The 15217-nt window shown below is 34.8% G+C and overlaps 1 protein-coding gene across 1 annotated transcript in view; it reads right to left on the bottom strand.

Moving 5' to 3' along the window:
- mipol1 (mirror-image polydactyly 1) overlaps positions 1-15217 on the bottom strand; it is a 96707-nt gene that overhangs the window by 35611 nt on the left and 45879 nt on the right. The window contains exons 9-11 of the mRNA XM_067367541.1: positions 11727-11760; positions 5827-5997; positions 945-1052 (exon numbers count right to left, since the gene is read on the bottom strand). Coding sequence (XP_067223642.1) covers positions 945-1052; positions 5827-5997; positions 11727-11760 — 313 coding nt within the window. The remainder of the gene's footprint in view (positions 1-944; positions 1053-5826; positions 5998-11726; positions 11761-15217) is intronic.

Raw genomic sequence — 15217 nt, 5'->3', positions numbered from 1 at the left:
GGTGTTTCACCCAATCAAACTATCAAAAACGGTTACATCACATTTAATTGTCTAACAACTGATGTTTGAATTAGTATATATATATATATATATATATATATATATATATATATATATATATATATGTTTGAGTGTGTGTGCGTTTATATATATATATATTATATATATATATATATATATATATATATATATATATACACACATACATACACACACACATTTACTCATTAATGCTAATAATAACACAAGCTCAGCCTCCCCTCTGACAAGTGCACTGGGTAATGAGGTTAAGTGGATGATTACAACAAACACAGTTAGTGCGTTAATATATTCAGTTAAGATGCAGGTTAGTCAGTGTGTTTGTATCGTAAAGGTCTGACCCTGACTCAGCACCCCTGCTGAAATCAGTCCCCTTGCTCGCCCAAGTCTCTCTCAGTGCATGTTTACTTAGCTCTATCTAATGACGGCCCTTTTACAGCACTCTGCATTAAACTCAAGGGCTCTGGCTGCATCAGATAAATACAGCAAATCAAATAGGCCCGTGTTTGCCCTGCGTCTCCCTGACAGACCCGCAGCGAGGCATCGCAGCACACTGACCAGCCTGTGTCATCCTAAAACCCTGTCAAACAGACACCTGCGGCCGCCAGTCTATTGCTGCAAATCGCTGGAAAACAAGAGCAGCAGAGAGCAAATAGAAGTTAATGAATGATACAGTGGAGAGTGTAATGACGGGCTGATAAAGGGTCCGGGGGCATCCGTGTGCATGTACGGGGGACTGCACGTACGGTGAAGGACGGATTCGAGGATGGTGTTGTTGGCAAACACCCCTAGTGTGTTTCAGAAAATGTGTGCATTCTGTGAAAGCTAGCGCGGGCTAACCCGAGGGCTTGTGTCATTCATTTCCAGAGGCTTCTTTCCACGTGGGAGGTGTGTGTACGTTTTACCTTGCTCGCTCGTTCCCGATTGTTTGGGGCGGCCAGGTGGCGGGTGCTGTTTTCAGAATTAAGGCATGGCTCTTTCACACGAAGAAGTTCTTGTTCCAGACGCTTGCACTGGGGAAGAGAGAAAGAAGCGGGATCACTTGAATGCATTAAATCACAATTTACCAGATGATTAGACCAGCAATAAGATGCCTGCTTTTACACTTGGTTCTTGCATTAAGCAAACAAGCCAAAATTATGTCAAATGAGCAACTGGTGATCCTACCCGGTCACTTTCACTGTTCTGTTTCTGTAAAGTTGGTTTAAACACATCTACACATGAAAATCAGATGTTTCTCAGAATTGCTCAGAAATTTCCTTTATTTTTACATTCCAAACAACTGATTGTAATTTACATTCTTACAATCTTATGGTATATATTTAATTGTTTTATGAGGAATAGGGGTAATTTCGTTGACAAAATCATTTAAAGTGCAAACACTGGTGCACAAATATGATTAGAATGTTTTTGAAAGCGTTTAAACAATATTTGCATTAAAGTTGGCTCAAGAACCCTGTGAAAACCAGTTGCACTGCAACAAGAAAAAAATAATGTGTATGTAAGCCTGTTCGATGAGAGGTGAAATCTCTGCAGGGTATAAACCTACATTCACAGTTATGACTATATTTACTGTAAGAACCTCAGCACACACTTGCTGATATTACTCTCCGTTTGTGTCTGTGATCCCTGGAGGGACAGACTCATTTGTGGTATATTTCAAATATAAAATCACTTTCTTTTATGAAGAAAAATATGTGCGCTGTGGATCGTCTATACAGTGAAAAGAGAAGTAGTTTCAGCCACTTCAGTAACTCAACAGCATTCATATATTTGGAAAAGTTCCATCACAATGACTGCTTGTGTTTGAGAGATGCCAAAAAAAGTTTTTGTTTTTTGTTGTTTTCATTATTTATTAATTTTTGCAAATCAAAGTAAATGTTATACAGGTAAAATTAATTATAAGTCAAATTTAGCAAAAAAAAAAATAATAAAATAAACTACAAAAATGTTGTTAATTTTGAAATGTAAAAAAAAAAAAATTTAAATTGAGCATTTTCCCGCTAATAGCAAATGTAACAAAGTAAATGCTATAAGATAATCTAAAAAATAATTAATAATTAAAAAATAATAAATTAAATGATTGTAAATAATGTACATAAACGAATAATCAAAAATAATATTTATAACCATGTTAATTATTATCTGTCTAAGAAATAATTAAATTATGCATTTTCCCAAAAATAACAGCTACAGGGCTTGGGGGTAAACTGTGTCAGTGGCTCAACATAGTAAACGTACCAAAATAAATGGTACAATTAAAATTAATTAATGTTAAAACAAATTTATATATATAAAAAAAAAACGTTTAAAAATACACATACATACATACATATGATGTGTATATATATATATATATATATATATATATATATATATATATATATACATATATATATATACATATATACATATATACATATACATATATACATATATACATATACATATATACATATACATATATATATACATATATATATACATATATATAAAGAACACACAATTTTATTTATTTTTGTTTTTAAGAGGCTTTTTATATAAAAAATGGTTTAACATATTTTGGGGTAAAGTGGCTCAACTAGTGGTGATGGTACACTTTGCTCTCAAATACAATTAAATGCTAAAACTATTACAAATACTGTTAGAAATTGTTGAAAATTGTTTCACTAGATTAAAACATGACAGCTTACTGAGCAGAATTGAGTAGTACAATTCAGTACCGCAAGTGCCAATACATAATTCCCAATCCACAAAGCCCATGTCCTCTCCTCATTTTCCCATATACGAAAATCTCCGGCTGACTTTCAGACAGACATACTGAGAGACAGACAGGCGCTTTAAACATACACCGAAGTGACCAGCTCTCTGGTGGGTATTATTGTAGGCAGGCTTGTTTTCTACCAGTCCATATGTGCTCCTCTCCATGTGCACATTCCAGGATCGACGGACACTTACCAGGAATGTAAACCATCCTCACGGCCTGACAAGACCCAATGTTTCAACATTCAGCAGTCTCAAAGAGTAGCGCCCGCGCAAACAAGCCTCTCAGCCACCGACCCCACTCCTGTCTCTTTCCTCTGCAGACTAAAATAATACCGCTGCCGTCCAGACAAAACACACAGCTTCTCTTTAGTGTCAGCCTGAGTTATGGTTCTCGGGCAGCAGATGTCTTTTAGGGGGAAACGTATTTTAATCAGAATGCACCTCTGCGGTGACGCAAAAGGCCAACATTGCCGTCAGTGGCCCAAAAATAACCGAGGCGAAATGGTGCGTAGGAACAGACACATTAACCTATTTTAACTTTTTAATCCACCAATCAAAGTCTCAGACGGTAATATTAAACGGCACAACAACACAAGAGTAGAAATAACAGGGCTGAACCATGTGACAGCATGTTCTACGAGTGAAAAAAAAAGAGAAAAAAAAAATCAGCGGAATAACGTCTCTCAAGACAATCAGCCAACCCTAATTCATCACGAGATGCGACTCAATTTCCTCTCTCACTTTAACATCAGCACTCTATCAAGATCAAGAGAAATTCAATAAGCGCCCAGCACAGGGACATAACGAAGCAGATCTTATTCTCTGCGTTAACTGTGAGGAGAGGAAGGAAGTAAGAATAAGATTTATTTCCTCCAGCACTTATCCAGCTTTTCATATTCTGGCAGGCCAAAGGGATGTGGCGGCCCTCTGCCTGCAGCCGGGCTCTAATCCCTACGAGATGAGGAGAGAGATGGGTGGAACGGCAGGGGAGGGAGATATCCTTGAGGATAGAGAGAGGACCCATTCCCGTCTCAAAGGGATTAGGCGTGGGTTTGCAACTTACTTCTGAAATTGCCCCACAGATTCAGGTTTTTGGCCCCAATGAAAAACCTTCTAGGAGACGTTTCGCAGCCATGTTCTGGTGGGTTTTGGGTGGAGTTAGAAGAGTGACACCTGGCCTTCTGTTCATTTCAGAGAAGTTGACACAGGTTGTCATGGTCGAGCTTTCACTGGCTTTCCAGCTGCATTTATCTGCACGACAGGATTTATTTTATGAATCTGGCCTACCTACAATAAAGCACTCAGTCGATCAGAAGAATCTGAGCTATACAAGTACATTTACAATATGAACAAAAAATACTTTTTCCGTGCCAAAAAAAACGACTTTATTCAACAATATTTACTGATGGTTGATTTCAAAACACTGCTTCATGAAGCTTCGAAGCTTTACGAATCTTTTGTTAGGAATAAGAGGTTCGGAGCATGTATTAAACTGCCAAAGTCACATGATTTCAGTAAACGAGGCTTCGTCACATCATAAGTGTTTTGAAATTTACTGTTTATTAGCCTTGTTTACTGAAAACATGTGACTTTGGCAGTTTGATACCGTTTGATACACGCTCCAAACCACTGATTCGAAACAAAAGATTCGTAAAGCTTCGAAGCTTCATGAAAAAGTGTTTTGAAATCGCCCATCACTAGATATTGTTGAATAAAGTCGTTATTTCGTTTTTTTGCTGCACAAAAAGTATTCTCGTCGCTTCATAACATTAAGGTTGAACCACTGTAGTCACATGAACTGTTTTAAATATATATATGCACAGTAGTAGCTTTCTGGGCATCAGAAAGCGTTAATTATCTTGCTGGCAATGGAGGCCTCACTGAGCCGTCTGATTTTATCAAAAATACCTTAATTTGTGTTCTAAAGATGAATGAAGGTTGATTTTGATGATTTTTGGGTGAACTAACCCTTTAAGGTCTATAAGTCTGTAAGAAGTTAATTTATCAAGGATGCTTTAAATAGATCAAAAGTGACAGTAAAGAAATTTATAATGATACAAAAGATTTCTATTTCAAATAAGAACATTTTTTGGAACCTTTTATCCATCAAAGAATCATGAAAAAGAATCATAGAAATATTAGAGCAGATTATACCTTGCAACCACCTACACAGATGAATTTTCAATCACATGAAGAGTTTCCATCTTTACTCTTTATGCTTATCTACACTGAATTTTTTTCTTTATTGCCAGAATCACCCTTATTTTTGACAAAATAAAAGAGTGTTATCGCTTTCCAAAAACCACCTCATATCCATTAAAACTGATTACAGTAAATTACCAATCTAAAAATACCGTTCATTTCTGAGTGTCACAAGTCTGGGAAATCAAATAGTCAGAAAGGCCTTGATGACCTGTACCATCACACCTGATTAAAGTTACAACACACAGTACCCAATGACCCAAAACAACACCGGGAATGACCATTAGATACAATTTCGTGTGCAAATAATGAACTCAAGCACATTATATAACTGCAATTATGAAATGTAGGCAGTATTTATCAACAAAGAAATCCCAGCAAATACATCCACTGCCCCACACTTGAACTCTATGATGAAGCTGAATATCTGGATGTCAATATTTAGCTACCTGCTTGTTTGTTTTCATTTGATTGAATTATGTGTGTAGGAACGATATACCAAATATTTGAGGTTATGCAGCAATATTTGTCCCTACATGTGAATTAGGTAGCTGGTGTGTTGATTCTTAAATCAGTGCAGGATCTGTGAATAAACACTGATGTATGTGCTTTAATAGACCAATAATCAAAGTCTTCTTGCAGAGGAGTTAAAACGCAGGAGGAGGAGAGATAGTCAATATTTAGAGAGTTGTATTTGATTTTTTTTCTATGGTGTAAAGGTTTCTGGCTTGGTACACAACTACTGTGAGTGGAGTGTTTAGGGCTGGTGTGTGTTAGGATTGACCCTTAGCATGTACTGTGTGTGTCGTAGGTTTGTACCCTGGTTAAAGCAGTGTCTCTTTCCTCTATGACGGCTTTCATCTCCTCGGAGGTGATCTGGGAGCGACGCTCTCTGGCCCTCTGGATCTGTTCGATGATGGCCGCCCCGCTCTGCTCGATAGCGAGGGCAGAGTCCGCACTGTTAACCCTGTTCAATAGCTCTTCCAGGTCCTGACCAGAACATACAAATAAAATCACAAATAGCATTTTTAAATATCATTTGATTGCATATTAAAGTTCCCCTGTAGTCAATAATTGTATCACTTAAAGGTGCCGTAGAACGTCTTTTTAAAAGATGTAATATAAGTCTAAGGTGTCCCCTGAATGTGTCTGTGAAGTTTCAGCTCAAAATACCCCATAGATTTTTTTTAATTCATTTTTTTTAACTGCCTATTTTGGGGCATCATTAAATATGCGCCGATTCAGCCCCTTTAAGTTCTCGTGCTCCCCGCCCCCGAGCTCGCGCTTGCCTTAAACAGCATAAACAAAGTTCACACAGCTAATATAACCCTCAAAATGGATCTTTACAAAGTGTTCGTCATGCAGCATGTCTAATCGTGTAAGTATAGTATTTATTTGGATGTTTACATTTGATTCTGAATGAGTTTGATAGTGTTCTGTGGCTAAAGCTAACATTACACACTGTTGGAGAGATTTATAAAGAATGAAGTTGTGTTTATGAATTATACAGACTGCAAGTGTTTAAAAATGAAAATAGTGACAGCTCCTGTCTCCGTGAATACAGTAAGAAACAATGGTAACTTTAACCACATTTAACAGTACATTAGCAACATGTTAACGAAACACTTAGAAAGACAATTTACAAATATCACTAAAAGTATCATGATATCATGTCAGTTATTATCGCTCCATCTGACATTTTTCGCTATTGTCCTGCCCTTGTCTAATTTCTTGATCATGAGCTGGCATATGCAAATATTGGGGGCGTACATATTAATGATCCCAACTGTTACGTAACAGTCGGTGTTATGTTGAGATTCGCCTGTTCTTCGGAGGTCTTTTAAACAAATGAGATTTATATAAGAAGGAGGAAACAATGGAGTTTGAGACTCACTGTATGTCATTTCCATGTACTGAACTCTTGTTATTCAACTATGCCAAGGTAAATTCAATTTTCCATTCTACGGCACCTTTAAAACTAATTTTTGATCACCAAAATTACATATTTACATATCGTGCTTCATTTAGTCTATGCGGATCCATGAATACGCAAATTGGTCCCTGCCTCCACTCAATCACACAAGCTACCGGATCCTCTCGCTCAACTTTACTGTAGTAAACACTGTGGAAATACTGGTTTAATTCAGCCATATGGACAAGAAATTGATTCAGATGAAGAAGTGGAAGAGCAACTTGTACAGGTTTGTCTGCAATTTAATATATCAGAATGGTAACGCATTTTATGTATTGCTCTTTTCATTGTCGGATACATAACGGTAATTTATATGATTAGCCTTTGACATTTGACTACATTATCAAACAGAGAATAATGTGCTGCTACTGTTGCACAAACCATCTCAGAGTCAGGCAGCTGCTTTTTAAACATCTGCATCTTTAGAAACGCTTTGAACAACTTAGAACGCCAGTGGAGAAAGTCATATAGTTTATTATAAAATCATAATATACATCATATACATAATTCACACGCTATATTGCTAAATCTATCCGATTTTTCATATCAACAGAAAAATATACTGGGATAACCTGGCTTCTATTGAGATCCCACCAAGTCTCTATGAACATGAACACAACTATATGTAAAGTTTCAGGAGTGATAACAGGGTTTAACACTGTAAAACTTGGAATATTTAATTGAACCTTTATAGCTGTATAGCAGACTACTTACAAAAATATAAATATCAGTTATCACTATATTTCCCAATAATATGTCTTAGTAAGATGATTTTTAAATCCTTAGTTTGATTAAAGCTCTGTATGCAAAGCAGTACAAGCCTGATGGATCATATTTAATATACAGTGCTGGATAGTAACTGATTACATGTAATCTGGATTACGAAATCAGATTCCAAAAATGAATGACTTGTAATTAGATTGGATTATGTTTTAAAATACTGACTACAGTTACTTTTTTATTGATTACATGATTACATTTTACTCTCACAATGGCACTAATTTATTCATACTTCACTGATGTGCCTGTCAATGAACTGAGAGACACACAGCATTTTTATCACTGGATTTACACAAATCATTTCACTTTTAAAAAGTGGTTTCGCAACATTGCAACAGCGCATATCTAATCATCTCCTGACAAAACATCACTCAGCAAGTCATATCGCTATGTATTACTGCCTTTGAAAGGCTTTTGTCTTTCAAACACATTAAAATGTACAAATTCATGTCATTTCATATTTACATGCAATGCAGGGATTCCACCAACTTTTTGTCAGCTGAACATCTTTGACCTAAAATATTTACTTGATGTATAAGTTAATAAGGCAGGTCAATATGAATGAATGAATGAATGAATGAATGAATGAATGAATGAATGAATGAATAGATTGATTAAGTTCATGGTTCTCTGATGTTGGTTAATGGTCACATGACATGCAGGTAAACAAATATTTTTTTTTTTCTTTTTTAGTAAGTGTTTTATTTTTATTGTTTTTATTTTCAAGAAAGTAATCAAAAATATTTGATCTGATTATATTACCTATTACCTTATAATGTAATTTATACCTTAATATAATGTAATGTGTAATGTAATGGATTACATTACTAACTACAATGTTTTCATGTAGGAATCAGTAACTGACTACAATTTGTAAGTAATCTACCCAGCTCTGTTGATACATTTAACATGATTTTTCTTAAAAAAAAAAAAAAAAGATAATAGCTAGCTAGATAATTACTAACAAAATTATTCTTTAATTTATTCTTTATTATTTATTTTTTTATTTTATAAAAATCAGTAAAGATTTCGCAACAGAAAGACACGTGTACCACAACCTTATGGGGGATGTTTTCGAATTTTACTAATTTTACTAAAAGGCCTTTTAAAGTATCAATCAGACGACAGAAGGCATGCAGTAGATTTTGAGATCTTAGAAATGTGGCGAACACTTTATAATAAGGTTTTATGTGTTAACTACATTAGTTACCAAGAACTAAGAATGAACAATACTTCTACAGCATTTATTAATCTTAGTTAATTTTAATCTCAACATTTCTGACAACATTTTTATTATCCTAAGTTCTGTTAACTGTATCTGTTCACATTAGTTAATGCACTGTGTGTGAACTAACATGAACATTAACATTTTCATTAACATTAACAAAGGTTAATACATATATTGTTCATTGTTAGTTTATCTTAGTTAATGCATTAAGTAATGTTAAAAAAATTAGAACTTATTGTAAAATGTTAGCAAAAATGTGCGTATCAAATATAATACAGTAGGCTTTACTGGGTTAAAGGCGAGACACTACAGGCAAAAACGCTGTTTTTTCATACACCAAACTTTATAGTTTTATTCTTATCTATATTCTGAAGTTTTTTACAGAGGGGTTTGTTCATATATAATTTGCCTGATTTTATACTTTTTTTTTTTTTTGCTGGCTGTTGACAGTATTTTTTAATTTATGGAGTGATAAAAAGAAATATCCAAAATCCCCTCAGTAAAAATTTTTGACTCTAATATGTCAAAAAAAAGAAGAAAAAAAAAAAGAGAAGAATTTTGAACCTGGCTTTGTCCAATGTTGAGAGTTTTGTTCTAAAAATGTATACAAATTAGTACATATTTAATCAGATAATGCCTCATTTGCATATTTAAACATTACATTTCAGAAAACTTATAGTATAGTATAGTGATATCTATTAGCTATTTTTTTTACCCTATTTACCTGGGGTGTCTTATGCGGTACAGTGAATCACAACTCTGAAATTGCAATGGTTGATATAGTAATAACTACAGCAATGTTTTGCAATCTCACAACTGTGAACAAGAAACAGATAGCAATAACGGCTTATTCGCTATTTTCATGTCCATTCGCTATCAGTGACTGGAAATGTTAACGTTGAGCAGTTGTTAGTAAAGCACTGTCAATAGAAGCACATTACACCAGGTAAATATCATACAGACGTGGACAAAATTGTTGGAACCATTGGTAAATATGAACAAAAAAGCCTGTGAAAATAAATGTGCATAGTTAATCCTGTAGATCTTTTATTTCAAAAATTAACAAAATCTATCATTTTCATTAAAGTATAAGAATTTAAAATGGGGGGTAAATTTCATTATGAAATAAATGTTTTCCTCTAATACACATTGCACACAATTAAAGGTACCCTTATAAATACTTGAGTAAAATACCTCTGAAGTATATTCCCATCCTTATTTACGTTTTATAGCACACCAGGGTGATCATAAACATGAAATTGTCCAGCCATGACTTCCTGTTCCACAGGAGTATAAACATGAGGAAACACAAAGGCCAAATTCCCTTAATCATTCATCACAATGAGTAAAACCAAAGAATATAATTCTGATGTGCAGCAAAAGATTGTTGAGCTTCACAAAATAGAAAATGGCTGTAAGAAAATAGCTAAAGCATTGAAAATCCCCATTTCCACCATCAGGGCAATAATTAAGAAGTGGACGTGTGTCTAAATCGTCCTAATGCACGGTGAGAAGGAAAGTTTGAGTGAACAAAGACTCTCCAAGGATCACAGCTGGAGAACTGCAGAAATTAGTTGAGTCTTGAGTCTCAGAAAGCCTAAAAAAAATAATTAAACAGCACCTACATCCCCACAAGTTGTTCGGGAGGGTTTCAAGAAAAATCCTCTGCTCTCATCCAGAAACAATCTCCAGCATATTCAGTTGTCAGACACTGAAACTGGAACTTCAAACTGGACCGACTTCTATGGTCAGATGAAACTAAAAAATAGCTTTTTGGCAGCAAACTCACCAGATGGGTTTGGTGCACACATGGATAAAAAGCACCCCATGCCCACGGTTAAATACACTGCTGGATCTTTAATGTTGTGGGCCTATTTTTCTGCTGGAGGTCCTGGACATCTTGTTCAGATAAATGGCATCATGGATTCTATCAAATACCAACAGATAAAAAAACAAAACCTGATTGCTTCTGCTAGAAATCTTATAATGGGCCGTGGTTGGATCTTCCATCAGGACAATGATCCAAAACAAACATCAAAACCAACACAACAATGTGTCAAAATGAAGCTTCTGCCATGGCCATCTCAGTGACCTGAACCCTAAAGAAAATGAGTGGAGTGAACTGAAGAGAAGAAGCACCAACATGCAGCTGGAATCTGAAGGATCTGGAGAGATTCTGCATGAAGGAATGGTCTCTGATCTCTTGTCAGGTGTTCTTCAAACTCATCAGGCATTATAGGTGAAGACTCAGAGCCGTTATCTTGGCAAAAGGAGGTTGCAAAAAGTTTTGAATAAAAGGGTACCGTTAATTGTGTCCAACGTGTATTAGAGAAAAACATTTATTTCATAATGAGATTTACCCCCATTTTAAATTATTATACTTCAATGAAAGGTTAGAATTTTGTGAATAAAAAAAAAAAAAAAAAATCTAAAAAGGATTAACAACGCAGATTTATTCTCTTTTTTTTTTTTTTTTTTGTTCATATTTATCAAGGGTATCAACAATTTTATCCACGTCTGTACGTCTGATTGCTTAGAAAAGTACTAGAAAACCACTCCTAAGCTACATGATTTAAGGTATCATTCATGTTAAATGTGCAATAGATGTGCCAAAAATTAAGAAATCAGAGTAAGCATCAAAACAAGCCTTTCCTGTGGCTGTTTTTTCATTTAAGACAGTCGGACAAAAAGGGTACACAGAACAATCAGAGATGAAATTCTCCAGTGAGGAAGGCTTACCACATCACTTTCTTCAGGTTTAATATTCTCCAGCCTAGAGAGAGATGGAGAGAGAGAAAAAATGTGTGAGAGAGAAATAGAGAAATGAAATGTAGTGAGCTTCCTTGAGTTTCCTTTATGTCACTCTGCAAAATGAGATCACTTCCCAAATCCAGTAATTGCATTCTGTGGGTTTTGGTATGAAAGCAGAAGACACACTCAGAGATATTAAAAGTGCCACCGCTTGTGCTGTTATTCCACTGTAATGCCCATTCTGCTCAAAACTGACAGCGAATTGTTAAGTTATTAATGTTTACTACTTTATATGACTATTGGGATCAATTGTTCATATGTGTGGGGAAACGGAGAGGCGGATTAGGCCTGAACCTTTTGTGCCACACCTGCCATGAGCATCTTTATAAAGGCAAAGACAACAATAATTATGGAGCCAAAAGCCTGGAGACACATGGGTCACAAACTGGAGGAAATATTTATGATTTTGAAGGTTTTTCATATGGACCTCTATAACAAATGCACAGTCACAAAGATTTGCTCGTGGCTAATGTAGATCAACGGCATGGCAAGTAAAATCTTGAGGTTTTGCAATAAATGTATGAAATATATACTGTGAGTTCCAAAGGTCTGAGATCACACATTAAAATCTGGAAATAAACAAAAAGCTGTAGGATTTTAAATGATTTTAAATGTTTAAAATTAAACATTTAATTAGAAAAATTCTAAATATAATAATAAACAAATTAAGTATATATTTACTTAATATATATTATATATATATATTATACACTACCATTCAATACTTTAGGGTCAGTAAGGTTTTGAATATATTTAATGCTTTTTATGCTCATTTAAGCTGCATTTATTTGATTAAAAATACAGTAATATTGTTAAATATTCTTATAATTTAAAATAACCACTTTCTATTTTAATATAATTTATTCCTGTGTTGGCCAAACTGAATTTTCAGCATCATTGCTTAATATTGTTTTGGAAACCATAATACCTTTATTTAAAATTATTTGATGAATAGAAAGTTGAAAAGAAACAGCATTTGTGACCCGTGTATGCAAAATGAGTCGCAATGAGCAAATGTTCAAAAATGACTTAATGTTATTTTATCTATATTTTTTTATCTATTAAAAAACTTTCAAAATGATGTATGGTTTGTTTCAATCAGAGAACAAATGAATGAGCTACACCTGTTTGAAGTCGAAAGAGTCAGCAAAGTCAATTTTGAGAAAAATCAAGTTTTCTGATGGTTCCAAAACAAAATCACCTAGACTGTAAAAAAGATTTGTTGGTTTAACTTTAATAAAATGGAGTTACCTGGTTGCCTTAAAATGTTGAGTTTATTGAAATTAAAAATTTGAGTTAATACAATGAAGGCGAATGGTTTAATCAACAGAACCTCAAAATATTATGTTATCTGAACCACATTAATTATCTAAGTTGATTCGACAAAAGAAAAAATGTTGTGATAACAAATCATAAAAATATTTTTTTACAGTATAGCAACCATACCTTAAAATTCCTGTTAATAACACCTAATTTGGAAAACACACCTTGTCAAAACCAAATATCTAGAAAAAATATGTATTCAACCTTCTTTCAATATTTAACTTCAATATTTTGAAGTAGCTGATGTAATTCTGTTTATATGTGCATATCGGGATCACTCGACATCTACAAAGTTGGAATGCTGCACTTTAAAACAATGCCAAACTTGTGCTGAGGGGAAGCGCGAGTGGTGAAGCAAGCAGAGAAAAACGTGCATTTTTCATGGTCAAAGGAAAGGTACTCCTCTCAGAAAACGTGACTTGTTTTGCCTGTAGCACGTAATTCCGACTCATTTTGCCAGCACGGATCACATGAATTTAAAAACAGAATATTTTGTAACATTCTAAATTTCTTTACTGTCACTTTTAATCAATGTAATACATCCATGTATTAATAAAAAAAAAAAAAAAATCATACTGAACCGAAATTTTGGAATGGTATATGTAAATACAAAATATAAGGTCGCCCTGTATTCGTACAGTCATAGTTTCAGTAGGTGTATTGAGAAAGAAAGCAGATGAACTACAGAAATCCGTTCTTCCTACTCTTGCAGACCCCACTGGTGCGATGCTCCTTTAAGAGCAAATCAAATTCCTCCCTCAGCCACCAGGCAGAAAAAAACAACAACCCCTCAACTCATTTACAAAGGTATTACATGGATCTCCATCCATTATAAAGGTACATACTCATTCACACAATGGACCCAAGAGTGACCTCCGAAAATAAGGGCTTAGAACACGTGCGTCCATATTCTCCAAAAGATAATGGGATTCCACTTGGCTATCAATTATCATTTTTTTTTGAGAGAGGGGCCAGAATGAAGCCCTTGAAAGCAGCTAAGAGAGGGACGCGATTTTATAATTAGATTTTGAAGAGATCCGGAAAATGCATTTCATGCCTTTCAATAATTGCGGTTTGTTTGAGAGAACTATCAATAAATCATGAGGCCGACTGAAATATTAAACAGGGTGTAAGGTGACGAATACCTCTGGAAAAGGACGTCAAGCAATAAAGAAGTACAAAAACTCAATGGTAAATACATTTTAAAAATACTAGTTGTTAGGTACTCATAAACATTGACGTCAACAAAGCTATTTTTTTAAAAGCACAACCGGTATTAAACAGGACATAATTTCTCCCATCCCCTGGAGGGCACGGCGCAATATTCGCTTTGAAAGGCCTATTATCAAACAACAGCAGCAGTTAAACATACAAGGAAGAAGATCATATTAATTATAACCCAGCAGGCGGGGTGGTAAACGGTAAACATCCGCAAGTCTAAAGCACAGGATTGATTTCCTATACAGTGGAACTTCTGACTGACAAGCCAGAACTAGGACTCTTAAGAAATGTCACACCTCTCTGATATATTTCCAAACCAGTCGATATTTGATTTCTCCTCAAACCCTTGTCTGTTCATTCAGCTTGTCCTCTAGCAGGAAGAACAAAGCAGCTTCCCATCGCAATGGTTAGTAAAGCCGCATGCTTCGCATGCTTCTCAAACCCTTAAATCCACTGCCTTTAAAAAAAAGCTGAGGAACTTTAAAGGCACTTGGAATAAGATGTGAGGAAACAATACCTGAGGCTGTCTGTTTATCACCTCACCGAAGATTCTGGATCATAAAATGTATGCTTTTAAGTTATTTATCATTGATGAGTTGAAAATATGTAATTTAAAAAAGTTTAGCAGACATACTACTTTTCTGTATTATCATAATGTCACCAAATATAATGCCTTTTCATTACTTTTATAAATAGATACCAAAGAGAGAGCAATAAGAGGAAAAATCAGATGCGTCGAGATATATCAGGGCTGGGTAATATATTCAATATTATTTCATTCTGACAACATACAATTTTGAAAAGATTTCAAGCGCATTACATTATTTAAATTCCATACCTTTTGTCATTAGGAAAGCACTATAATAGATATTTTA

Source organism: Chanodichthys erythropterus, chromosome 18 (genome assembly GCF_024489055.1).
Source record: "Chanodichthys erythropterus isolate Z2021 chromosome 18, ASM2448905v1, whole genome shotgun sequence".
NCBI classification, from domain to species: Eukaryota; Metazoa; Chordata; class Actinopteri; order Cypriniformes; family Xenocyprididae; genus Chanodichthys; species Chanodichthys erythropterus.
The sequence above is the reverse complement of the archived record's forward strand: the minus strand, read 5'-3'. Positions and strand labels throughout refer to the sequence as shown.